This window comes from Acipenser ruthenus, chromosome 11 (genome assembly GCF_902713425.1).
Source record: "Acipenser ruthenus chromosome 11, fAciRut3.2 maternal haplotype, whole genome shotgun sequence".
NCBI classification, from domain to species: domain Eukaryota; kingdom Metazoa; phylum Chordata; class Actinopteri; order Acipenseriformes; family Acipenseridae; genus Acipenser; species Acipenser ruthenus.
The window spans coordinates 6,621,977-6,635,853 of NC_081199.1; the positions used below are offsets into that span (position 1 = coordinate 6,621,977).

The 13,877-nt window shown below is 39.3% G+C and overlaps 1 protein-coding gene across 1 annotated transcript in view; it reads left to right on the forward strand.

The window, feature by feature from the left end:
- The window catches only part of LOC117973391 (transmembrane protein 132D-like), a 55,630-nt gene extending 41,869 nt beyond the window's left edge, over positions 1 to 13,761 (forward strand). The window contains exons 5-9 of the mRNA XM_059033140.1: positions 1,007 to 1,150; positions 9,204 to 9,406; positions 9,681 to 9,954; positions 10,375 to 10,566; positions 11,376 to 13,761. Of these exons, the coding sequence (XP_058889123.1) occupies positions 1,007 to 1,150; positions 9,204 to 9,406; positions 9,681 to 9,954; positions 10,375 to 10,566; positions 11,376 to 12,542 (1,980 nt within the window). The 3' untranslated portion in view covers positions 12,543 to 13,761. The remainder of the gene's footprint in view (positions 1 to 1,006; positions 1,151 to 9,203; positions 9,407 to 9,680; positions 9,955 to 10,374; positions 10,567 to 11,375) is intronic.
- The last annotated feature ends 116 nt before the right edge of the window (positions 13,762 to 13,877 follow it).

Genomic DNA, 13,877 nt, shown 5'->3' on the forward strand with positions numbered 1-13,877 from the left:
TGGAGTGGCCAGCACAGTCACCGGATCTCAACCCTATTGAGCTGTTGTGGGAGCAGCTTATCCGTATGGTACGTAAGAAGTGCCCATCAAGCCAATCCAACTTGTGGGAGGTACTTCAGGAAGCATGGGGTGAAATCTTTTCAGATTACCTCAACAAATTGACAACTAGAATGCCAAAGGTCTGCAAGGCTGTAATTGCTGCAAATGGAGGATTCTTTGACGAAAGCAAAGTTTGAAGGACACAATTATTATTTCAATTAAAAATCATTATTTCTAACCTTGTCAATGACTATGTTTCCTATTCATTTTGCTATATTTCCTATTCAAACTCATTTCATGTATGTTTTCATGGAAAACAAGGAAATTTCTAAGTGACCCCAAACTTTTGAATGGTAGTGTATATACTGCCACACATGCAACGACTGTGATGGAAATCTACAGGTGATAAACCCTCACAAATCGTTTATCTCATTGGACTTATCTTGAATGTCATATTTGTAGTCATTAACCCATCAAGTGCCATTGTCCTCGTTTGAGGACAGGCTGCTTTGTCATTTGGAGCATTTTTAACTGGCATCTGCCTGTTATTTTAATTTTCTCTTTAACTGTATTGTTATGCTAACTTACTCTAATTTTGTTAACTGCAAAAGTTAAGATTTACCAAATGATTTGGTACTTAATGGGTTAATTAAGCAATAGAAGCCTGGTAGTTGACCATATCAGGAAGGTAAAAGCCCCAACCACAGACAAGTGTGCTACCATATAGGTCAAAGTAATGTCCGATAACCAGGGATTTATCACCATTAGAAAATGCTACACTGTGCCTTCATTGTTACTGTAAACATTTTATTTTGCATTGATGTATTTATTTTTGCGTTTCCCTATTGCAAGACATTTTCTGCGGTCATCTATCATGTGACAATGCCCTGCAATCGAGCATCCTGATTGGTGGATGGAAGTTCTGAGGTTTCTAATCTGTTTTGTGCCGGTGCTGTCTTGTCTCAAGGACACTGAGATCCTGAACATGGCCTTGCTGACCGGAAAGAGGGTTGTTGTGCCGGTGAAGGTGGTGGCGTTGGAGCGGGACGGCACTGTGACAGATGTGTCTGACTTCACTGACTGCCACTCCACTGATGACGAGGTGCTGAAGGTAGGCCGCTGACGCATCTGGGGAAGGTTACGGCTGTGCAGAAAAAAGAGGCTGAATCCAAGTACAGCAATAAACATCTCAAAGATAGATTTAGTGGTTATGAAGCTATTCATGCCACAATAAAAGCTGCTTAATGAAGTAATTTGGTAAATCAATTTTAAAACAATGTAGCTTTACTTTCGCTTTGGGATTTACTTAATAATAAAAAAGAATGTCAATAGCTCTACTAAGAAAATTACTCATTTTTCTGCCAAGTTGTTACATTGTACGTGCTGTGCTAACAGTAAAGATTGTCCCATTTGAAACTCCTTGCTAAACCTTTGGGAGCAGTGACTTTCATCAAAGGTATTTTGTTCTACTTGAATCGACTACTGTATACCATACCTGTATTTTCCAGTACCTCCCTCGGGTGTCTTACCAGGCATACAGAGGAGTTGCTTTAGTCGCAGGGTTAGCCATTGATATGACAAAGTTGAATGCTGTTAGAAACAGTTGACAGTTTTTTAATGCAGAAATTATTCTTATATTGCTCCATAGCAGGACCTGATAGAGAAGAAATTGTACAGTAACACCTTACATTGAGTGTCTCTTAAAGGGTACATAAGGACCTTTTTATTTTATTGTGTTACATGTTCCCATGTGTTGCTACAACTGTTTACATAAGGTGTGTGTGTTGTTTTTTTTTTATACATTTTGACCACATTTTTAAACTTTTAAATTGCATTCTCTGCCTCAAGATGGCAGCCCATGGACCTCTCAGAACTACATTTCCCATCATCCTCCTGCTCACATTTGTAACAGAGATGGATTAACCAGTGAGCAGGAGGATGATGGGAATTGTAGTTCTGAGAGGTCCATGCAGGTACATGGGAAGCCATCTTGAGGCAGGGAATGCAATTTAAATGTTTAAAAAAGTGGTCAAAATGTTAAAAAAAAAAAAAATAATTAAAACAATACACACACCTTACATAAACAGTTGTAGCAACACATGGGAACATGTAACACAATAAAATAAAAAGGTCCTTATGTACCCTTTAACTAGACTGTGTTACACTGTACAAATGTTTGTGTAGAAATGTTCAATTACAAAACAAAGTTGCTAAGGTATTTTGTAATGAACCTGTATTCACACATGCGGTTGTGTATTTACAATGTTATTACTCTGTAACTGCATGTGTAATTACTGGATATGCTTCATGTATATGTATTACTGTAGTTATTCCAGCTCATAGCAAAACCTGGAATGGCTCTGGCTGATGTACAGTGGGGTTCGTTTCATCCTTACAGTAAACATAATGTGTGGATTCAAGTCCCGAGGTCTGTCTATCAATGGAGACACTATGGCACAGTGAAATGCAGATTCCAAGCACATCCAATTTGGATCTTTCTATGGCTAATGCCGGCAGAAGTTGTTTGTGATGGTTATTGTGGTCTGTTCACTCTAAACTAGGACCTGAGATCAACAGAACTCATTTTAAACACCCCCCCCCCCCCCACACACACACACACATAAGCAGAGATTGAAAGCAGCAATCTGTCACTCCTGACCTTGGCTGGAATTGAAACGGTGACCTGGAGGTGAGAGGCTTCATTGCCAATCCACTGAGTCCCCCATCCCTGTGGGGAGGTAGTGGGTTTGATTACCTGCCAGAGCTGGCCCAGCTTGGAGGCAGGACTGGGATGAGAACTCTGGGACAGGCTCGCTACATGCACCTGGAGGGCTAATGGAATACCAAGGTTGTTCCGTAACACTATAAGAGAATGTTGACAGGTTAGCCTGGAGGACCTGAGATCAATGAATGTAATGTAAATTGTCCAGCAGGTTATTTTATCAAAGCAGCCTGGGTTGTTATTCACTACCAACTGACAGCGCAAGAGCATTGTAGGGACCCAGACATAACGTACAGTGTGTATTTTCCTTTCGTATTCACCTTAAACCAGGTCTTCATAGAACAGGTCTGCATGGTCCAGGATTAATGTCACCCTGTGAATGGCAGTATAACAAGGGTTGCTGTTTCAGTCAAATTTAGGGGAATAATGCTTAATCTGATTTTTACATAAGCCAAATATTTCCAACTGACCCCATTTGATAAACACTATTGTGTGTACGGAGATATTCCAGACATTCTGTTCGTGGGAGACCTTCAACATTTTTAACAGTACAGTACTTTAATATTTTTTCCATCATCACTAACCAGTCCACTGCTTAATTTATTTCAATCAACCTCAAAATGTTCCCCACCACTCCATAGATTTACAAAACAATGAAACATTGTAAACAACAATGCTGGCTTACCTAAAGTTGTTATAAAACTACAGTATTTAGAGGTCATGGTTATAAAAAAAAAAATTACTATGTATCAAAGCATTTTACAGAGCATTCGGTTTTGTATAAAAGGCTGTGTGTGTACAGGTACACTTCAATATTACAGGGCCATAAAGTTAATTGAATTCAGCTTCTGAATCAAATATTATTATTTTTTTAAATAGGCCTCTAAATAAATGAAAGCTTATTCCTATTGGAATGGAATAGAATGCACAAGCCCTGCAGATCATGCAAAAAAAAACAAAGCATGATTTGTAACAATGACATTCTATGGTTTAACTGCCCTTTTACTCAGTAAAAAAAAAAAAAAAATAGGAAAGGATATGAGATTAAGGACAACAGGGAGCGTGATGCTGTCGATTGACATTAATACAACTCTCAACTGGAACATCAAGACTGAATGCTTGGCAGACAATAATGTACATCAGATCAGGAATGTTAATAATGTTAATTTCTACTGCACTGTTCATGTTAATAATGTTACATTTCTACTGCACTGTTCATGCACTGAATCATTATGTGTTATGCGTGACTATTCATCTTGAAGTTTCAAGGTCCATTCATCTTCTGAATTTGCTTTTTGTACAGTATGTTAAACCTTGCCGAAAACTTCACAGTCAATAGGCCTCGAGCTGAAAGTGCAACATCAAATAAAATGGAACGTTTGAGGAATTGTTCCTCACCTGTGACTCTTTCAGTCTGTTGCAATCCAGGACCTTGATCCAGCTAGGTCCTTACATACTTCATTGAACACGTCGGTTTAATGGAACCATTAAAGACCTGGTTCCAACCAGGCTTTGAGCTGGAATTCACTGAAAGTGCCACAAGTTAGAACCAGTGGCCTAAAGGATGATCTCACAGGGGTAGTCTTCCAATAAGGTCTGTTATAGTGAAGCACACACAGTTCAACCCAATCAATTCATAAATATACACTAGGACCTACTTTTCAGTAGTATTGACACTTGATTGGTATGAGCAAGGTATATTTTATGAGTATATTTTTTGATATACAGGAAGCGTTAGAATATATTCTGCACTCTCTAGTACACACTTGACACATAAGCAGCACCACACGTGCCAGTGGTGGATGGTGCTTCCCTATGTTAGTAGCAGATAGCGTGATTTATCACAGGGAGCTGTCAAGGCCATCCTTTACAGCCACTCCAGCACTTCAGCCTCTTTAATCTTGCTGGGAAGTGGATAAATCACACATCTCATCAACCCCCAATCCGTATGCAGGAAACTCAATCTCAGTGCAATGATAAAAGTTTACTTTGCAATATGACTTGTTTAACAATGTCAAAATGTGTCCAATAATATCTATCGCGTGCTGCTTCCCCTAAAATACTAGAGGCGGTGATCACTTTACAGCAATGTTTTGCAAGTCAAATGGAACCTTCTCTTCCTAAGACTTTTGCCATGTGTTTTTGGCTTCTATTTTAAAACTATGTGATAAAAAAAGAGAAATGTATCAGCTTTGTCAAAGGGGTTTCCTGAAAAAGAGATGCATCATCTCAATAAGGTTATGCTTGTAAAACATCACAAAAAAGGAATATTATAATACTCTAAATATCACTAACAATGTGATTACAAGGGGAATGCATTTCTACTTGAGAAGTCAAATGAGATTTATCTCACAGCAAGTTACCAGTATTTCTGTAGGAGTTAACCTAAATAGCTGGTTTCACAGACCCCACTTAGCACTAGTCTTACCTATACTTTACCTGACGTGCTAATTGGGGTCTGTGAAACCAGATGTTAGTCAGATAAGCACTTTTCAAAGTGCAAATTAATTCTTCAAAAATGGTCCCATAATAAGATTTGATTAACAAAAAAAAAAAAAATGAAAAAAATGAAATACCTCTGAAAGCTCTGGACACCATATGTTAGAGCTTTGAGGTAAGCAGATATTAATCACTCGTGGGAATAGCAGAACAAATGCTATATGAAGAGAGAATATCTGTTTATCCCAAATAAGGGATTAAACCTGATCATCCATCATTCACCATGGGAAAATGAGTTGTTATGAAATACCAGACACAGAAGAAATTTAAAAAAGGCCATAAAAAAGCAAATCTTCTGACGTATGTGTTATAAAATGTGCAGAGCTGTTTGCTTAGAGTTAATGTGCTTTTAAAAATATACTGCAGTACAAAAGAAATGTAATAAATGCTCAGTGAAGCACTGCAAAACTTTTATTGGATTCTATTCATCTTTCTGCCCCGACGTGCTGCCGAAAGCCCTTCAATTAATTAATTAATTAATTAATTAATTAATTAATTAATTAATTAAGCCTCTGAAAATGTTACATGTGGTTTTGGAGGCAGTGGGGAATAACTGTTAATACATTCTCCAGCTTTGAACAAATGACCAGTGCTGATGATAGAAGTTGTGGGGTCTGTGAGGGTTACTTAAGCTTGTATATGTTTGTATATATATATATATATATATATATGTTTGAGTTACTATGTTGTGTTAAACTTTTTCTGCAGTGCAGAATTATTGCTATTTTTTTCATAAATGTAAATTTTACTGCTCAAGTAAGAAACTCCCTATCCGCACTCAATAAAACCTTTACAAATGGGAGGCAGAAACAGCGCACTGTGATAATGCACTAAATATGCTTTTATATTCAGGCTTATTATGGTTAATGTGATGAGTTTAAGGTACCTCATAAAAATAAATTCAGAAGCAATTTGGTGTAAAAATTAATGAAGCAGAGTTGGGAATAGGAACCTAGTGGTGACAGCATCTGGGACGAGCAGCGGTGTTTAGCTTGTAGTTGTAGAAGCAAACCCATCCATACTGGTTCATTTTACATGGTGAGATTTGGCAGGATTCCGTTGGAACGTCTCTAGATGTCAGTTGTTCAAGCAACAGATGAGCAGAAAAAGAACAAACAGAAAGGGTATAACAAGATTCTCAGAATGAGTTGATTACTTCTTTCACTTCTTCAATATAGTAGCCGCATTCCTAAAACGTCTTATTTCATTTTTCAACAACTGCCTATATTTTATAGCAAGCATCTAATATACTGTCTCAGCCATCTGCAGTGTTAAAACATGTTTTGTATGTACAATTTGGGGAACAAAGAATACAATGGATACAAATCTCAGGTACCTTCCCAAGACTCCATCACCAGAAACTGGATCCAATGTATCCAGTAATGTAAAATATTACATTTTAACAACTTACAAACAGGTAAGACTATAATTAGGATTTTCTTATGCCCATCACTGCCACAGGTTTAACCAGTTCCCAACATGAAGTCTCAATTATTAATACTCAGTGTATGTACAGTATGTACCTTGAGCAGTCTCAGACGTGCTGAATAGGCTGATTGGCCCAGCAGTCTCCCCACTGGAGTGGCTGGCTCAGCAAGCTACTGGAACTGGACAGCAGCCCAGAAAAATTCTCGGCAGTCTATCTTCAGCTTGTTAAAATAACATTGTAAGGATGGGGCAGTCAGCCTGACTTAGTTATGAATCTGCATCAGAGAAGATGTAAGCACAGCCATTCGGAGGCCCAGTTTCAATTCCGTCTGTCTCAATTCTGTCTCAAAAGAACAGAAATGGAAACTTTGTAACTGTATAAGTCATAAGGTTGTCTCAAAAGAACAGAAATGGAAACTTTGTAACTGTATAATTCTCAATAGGTTGATGAGTTCATATTACTGACATCAGAATAAGACACATACTTGCCTCTGGACTACAGAGCTTGCTCTTTTTATTAAATTCAGTGGGCTGAGATGACAGTCTGTTATACAGAGAGAGATTGATATGAATGGAAAAAAAGTTTTTTTTCTTTTTCAGCATTTTTTTTTTTTTTTTATGAAGGCAAGTGCTGACGAAAATATATTCATGTAGTTGTATCCAAATACTGTATTCCCAGTTGGGATCGAATTACCCATTCTTATAAGTATGTTGAGTGTAATCCTACATTCCTTTGTGTTTCAAACTGTATTTAGAAAATATAAAGTGGTTGATGCATTGCGGTCTTTGCATCATAAAATGTTTTTATAACTTTATAAATAAAGCATGAATGTGTAATGCTGCCAGCAATATTTCTCATTCATTTATGTATTGTAATGGATATGCACAGGAAATATATTCAAGGGTAATGGGGAAAAATCTGCTCAAAGAGCCAAGACATACACAACGCTTTACCTTTACGCTTGCAAGTTTAGATCAATAATAAAATGTGTGTTTTTTAAAGCAATAGTAACCTTAATATGCTTGAGTTATTTTTCTATCACAAATAGCTAAGCTATGACAAAACTACAGACTTGTTATTAGTCATTAACCATTTTTTCTCACGACCATTTCTATTTTGTCTGCCGGACCAATACAATATCATTTTCACAGCTCCATGGTGCTAGTAATACACCGTTTTTCAGTCTGGGTCCAAGGCCCACCCATGTCAACAATGTAAATCTGTGCAAAGTTTCAGGCAGGAAACGTGAAATGCAAAAATGATCATTTGATTAACAGGAAAATCTTTGCATCCATCACCAAAAGTCAAGCAGACATTGGCGATAAATCCTACATTCATGTTAACCTTCATTCAGAGGCAGTTACCATACACATTCTAGCCTCATTTGAACCTCTCTTTGCAGTCTATTGCGTTTACCTGCTCCACCGAACCTCCACCTCTGTCATTTTCAGCCTCGGCAAGGGGGTTGACAGTCGGTTACCTCCCTGTCAATCAAAAGTTGAAGAAACATCAGCACCAAGTGGACCAATACCAAGCAAGACAAAAATGCCATGATATATGCTTCGGTTTCAAACAGTCCTTATCTTACATACAGCACTAATGCAGCATACCGTTGAAGAACGCCAGTGATAACTTACCACACAATGAGTGTTGTAGGAGTTACTCGTGCTCAGCCCACAGCTGACTCCTAAAATCCCTGATCCCTTTATTATCTGATCATTCTTCAGAGCTTTTTGTTCTGCCTGTCTGCGGCACAGATAATCTTCCAAGCCAGATCTGCAGACATATTGGGTCTTATTGCAGATTAAGTAAAGTCATTGTTACTCCTGTTCGCTGCTTAATGTACTTGATTAACGAGACGTTTATGACACCACTGTCTGTAACAGATATGACAAAGGGGTTTTATAACGTGCAGAGCTGCTAACTATTTACATTCCTCCTTGAGCCTGTTGTCAAAGTCAGAGCAGTTTTACTTACTCAGCCTAGCACTTAGGGAGGCAATAACACAGGAAAGTCAATGGTCTGTAAATTACACTATTGATTAAACTAAGGAATATTGATAGAGTGGATACGCATATCTAGATAATGTCTTCGGGAATTAAAAAAATACATCGTTTTTTGTCTCAAATATGGAAAGGTTACATTCAAAATGTAATAAATTCAAATGTAATAAATTGCCTGGGAGATAACAGCAAAAGATTAATGTTTAATACATTATTAAATGAACACAAAAGCCATAATTCTATTTAAAGGTTTATGCCTACATTTTTAAATTAACACTTCTTTCTGTATTATTATAGGATTATGTCCTTACCAATCACAAAACCACAAGAAATAATTGTACCTTTTGAATATATAATGCACAGTACAGTTGGCTGTCAAACTTACAGTGCCGGCTCTTTCATGGGTACAAAGTATAGTCGCAGCAGTACACTGGTTTTACTTGGTTAAGATGTCTCTCAGTTTGTAATTCCTCTGTATGTTACTGAGTGCGTTCTCTCCTCCCTGCACCAGGTATCAGACAGGTGTGACTATGTCTATGTGAACGGGAAGGAGATGAAGGGGAAGGTGAAGATGGCGGTGAATTTCACCTACGAGTACCTGAGCGCCCAGCTGGAAATGACTGTGTGGATCCCTCGGCTCCCCCTGCAGATAGAGGTGTCTGACACCGAGCTCAGCCAGATCAAAGGCTGGAGGGTCCCTGTGGCCAACAAAAGGTAGGATTATAGCTACCAGGGCTGTACATCCTGCCTTGCAAGCAGGTAGGTAAAAGAAAGCTTCTGTAGGGTAAGGTACACATCTGCATTTCCATCTATAATAAGCAGTTCAGGGCAGAGAAGAGGGAGGCTCTTATGCACTGTACTTTACTGGAATCATTCTTTCTCTAGCAGAGCAGAGGGAGGCTCTTATCATTGCACAGGACCTGTTTTGCTGGGATTCAATCACACAGCACCAAAGCGAGGACTTATCTTGTTTTGTGTGTTTGTTAAGGCCAAGCTGGGGCAGTGATGACGAGGATGAAGATGACAGGAAGGGGAGGGGATGCACGCTGCAGTACCAGCACGCCATGGTACGGGTCTTCACACATTTCGTGGCTGAGCAGTCTGACCCACGTGAGCAGCTGACCTACTTCCTGGGCCCTGATTGGCAGCTTGATATCACAGAGCTGGTCAGATACTTTCTGAAAGTGGAGGACCCGAGGATAGCCAGACTGCAGGATGGGAAGATTCTAGTTGGCCGCGACATAGGGGTGACCACAATTCAGGTAAACCTAAATAAAAAATGCACAGGACACTAAATCTATGACATTTTCTGAATGTTCACACAGTAATAAACTATTTGGCCACTTAGCCGCCATGCTGGTATTAAACTATTCTGGAAATGTATTGCCTAATCTTCTGAGGCTTCAAAGAGTTGCCACATATTAATTAAGAAAAAGCATATTCCTCCTACTGCGAGATTGAGCAACAAATAAATTGAAAATGTATTTTAAAATTAAATTAAATGCACCACAATCCTAATATGTTAAAAATGTACTTGCTATGGATACACATTTAAATAACAATATGTGTGGAGTCAAACTTTGCTTAAGAGTACTGGGCTTCACTGTTCCTTTAATCTGGTCAGCTCTGTTATAAAGTGTAGGCATTGTAACAGTACTGAATAACTCTGTCTGTGTCTGCAGGTGCTGTCCCCTCTATCAGACTCCATCCTGGCTGAGAAGACGGTGACAGTGCTGGATGACAAGGTGACCATCACTGACCTCGGGGTGCAGCTGGTCACTGGGCTCTCACTGTCCCTTCAGCTCAGCACTGGAAGCAACAGAGCCATCATCGCCACGACAACCACACAGGAGCTGCTTCACAGCCCGAAACAGGTAACTAGGTAGTTTAGTAAATAGATTCTGGATTAATTAATCTACAGTTTAATTTTACAATTTATTCAGGAATAAATAGAATACATCTGGCAGCAATAAGTGTAATTGCATTAACTTTATAATTGCTTAATTTTGGTCCCTGTTGTACTGGGTTTCATTGCTTTGCAGTGAATGGTTCCCCCCATGTGTCTATAACCACCCTGTAGAACAGAACTGTATTACCTTGGATATTCTGAATGGCACCCTCCTGTGGAGTTTTTAAAACTACTGAAAAAGGCTGTTTTTTTCAAATATCAAGAATATAGCAGTATTCTTTTTTTGTCTCTGTATGGAAATGTGTTACCCCAGTTTAAGAGACCAGTTTGTCCTCTCAGTGTAGCACAATTTAAAATGCCATTTACGTGTATGCTGATTAAGAAAGACTCTGTCTGCCTGTCTCCACACACCTGGAAAAGAAGCACGCTGCTGGAAGATTCATCTTCATCTTTTCATGGAATTAGGAGAACCCCTTGTCAGGAACTGCAGGGGATTAACAGAAAAAAGTAATTAGCTCATTAAAGGGTGAATTCAACAAATCAATATAGGTTTTTTATTAAAGGGGATTTGTGATTTTAAAAGCCCCGTTTTGCATTAAAACCTGTTGAGAATCGAAAGCTCAGTTAAACGTGGTATCTTTGTTCAAAATGAGCTTTGATCTTCATTCTGCGTCAGACTGACAGTGAGATTACACACGACTGACCTGGTGTATCACAGTGAATTTGTTGAATTTTAAACAACATTCATTGCACTCATTTTGTCTTGTTCTTCAGGAGGCAGTGATCAGTGTGTGGATCCAGTTCAGTGACGGCTCCATGACTCCGCTTGATATCTACGACCCCAGCTACTTCACCCTGGCTGTGACCTCGCTGGACAAAGAGGTGGTCTCTGTTCGGAAGGACCCTCAAATGAACACTCCAGTTGTGGTTGCTGAGGGAGATGGGCAGGGAGATCTTGTCAAGGTGGAGATGGTGATTAGTGAGGTCTGTCAGAAGTCCAAGAGGAAGAGCACTCTGTTGGTTGGGAATGGGAGCCTCAAGGTCAAATTCGCCCCGATCGACAACCGAGCTAAGGTCGGCAGCAGCAGCGATTATGGTAATGACGACAAAGAGGTAGAAAACAAGGAGAGCGTGCGCCAGCAGAAGACTGGAACGGAGGGGAGGTACTATGGGAGCTCTGCCTCGGATCGCAAAGAAAGCGCCATGAGGAAAATCACCACAACGGCCAAGTCCGTCAACAGCGATCTTGACGGGGGCAGCATTTCCAGCAACGTCGGTCGAGACCACGGTAATCTCGTTGACTACACCAACTTCCCTTCACAGGTGGATATATCGAACAACGGGGGGGCCGAGAAAGAGAATGAGCTGGCTCAATCTCCCCGAGTGCTGACTGATCTAGAGATTGGCATGTATGCTCTGTTGGGCGTCTTCTGCTTGGCCATCCTGGTGTTTCTTCTGAACTGCGTGTCCTACATGCTGAAATTCAGACACAAGCAAGCCTCAGTGCAAGGTCAAGAGAACATGAACCACATGCATGACTGGGTGTGGCTGGGGACTGATGCTGAGCTAGTGATGAACGTGGCGGATGCCCCAGCTCAGCATGATAAACACAGCACCACGGTCATAGACATCGCGTTGGGCTTGGAGAATGGCGCTAACCTGGTTAGCGGGACGCTGCAGAAAACTGAACAAGGCCACATACTTGGCTCTATGAGCTCCCTCAGAACCAAACACAAAAGTGAATCAATAAACTCGCCAACCACAAAAAGAAAGAGTGTCAAATTTACCACTTTTACTTCCGTTTCCGTAGACAGTGGCCGACCATCCGCCGAAGCCATGTTAATGGACCACGAGGATATTAAATGGGTCAGCAAAGAGTTAGAAGGCGTGAACTCCAAAGATCAAGAACACATAGAAAAAGATCAACTAGACCACTTGTAATGTCATTTGAATCTCTTGGGTTTTGGTTGTATTTCTTTTCACCTTTATGCCTTCAGTTTTAAGGGAAGAGATGGGGATTAATTTAATCTGGAAAGGCTAATCTACACACCCTGTAATCCTCTCAGTAGTGCTGCATTTGTTAAAGACACACACATCAAGTGCTTGCTGGGAATATCTACATCACTTTAGTCTTCCATTCGATTGCAGCTCAGTCCTCTTTCAAATACTAAATATAAAGACACACGATACAGAAGACAGACTAATTGATACAATTTTTTTCTCACACGCTAAAAATTACAGCTTCTTACGTATATGTTTGTGGGTTCCCTTTAATCAGGACACAATCGTACAAACCATGTCAGAGAATGCGGTGAACTGACACCTTTTTTTTTTTTTTTTTTTGAGAAATCTTAAAAGAGTTTAATTAACCAGAAAGGTGGTTTTTGCTGAAAGCATTCCTTGACAAATCTGGGTTAATTTATGTTCCAAAGGAGATTTTTGAAAAAAAGGGAAAATAAAGTAATACATTAAAACAACGGTTTTGAGGGGAAGTCTTTGTCATTGTTTTTCAGGTTCTGCCTATTTGGTTTAATGGTTCAATATGTGGAGGTTTAGTGAATAGAACCAGTCTACCACAGTAATGACGGGTTTCACTGACCCTGGTGAGCACCAGTCTTGGCTACCTAATGTTACCTTGGAGTCAAGGAAGATGAGTGCCTACTGGGGTCAAACCAGAGATTTTCTAATTTCCATTGTTCAAAATCTCCATGGAGTATAAATAGAAAAGGGAAGTTCTGTGTGAGTTTGGAAGTGACTGTTGCGACTGCTGCTGTTATCACTTTTCTCAGTCATAGCTGTGCAGACACACACACACTTACAAACATGCTTGGTGTTATGTGCATACAAACCCTCCCACCTGCATGCAATTCTTAAAGGAGATCTTAGTAACAGTGTTAAGAGAATCTTTTTTTTTTTTTAATGTTCACTTTTTTACATTTCACTGTTGTTGTTTTTTTAATGTATTTGTGCACTGTTTACAATTGTTTTTTTTAAAGATACGGATCATACAAGCTGTAAAAATAAATATGTTTTAAAGATCTATCAAACTTATCATTGAATATTTTAATATTTGTTACTGTATATTGTAAAAATGTAAGATATATTTATAAAAAACAGGATCACTAAGAATAAAATTAGCTTGAAAAGACATCGATGCCACAGGGACACTGTTGTGCGTGTTTCTTTTGTTATCAATTAAAACTTGTGTTCATTATCCTGTATTCACATAGCAGTATAGTAGTAAGAGAACAAGGGATTGATCAGTATTTTTTTTTG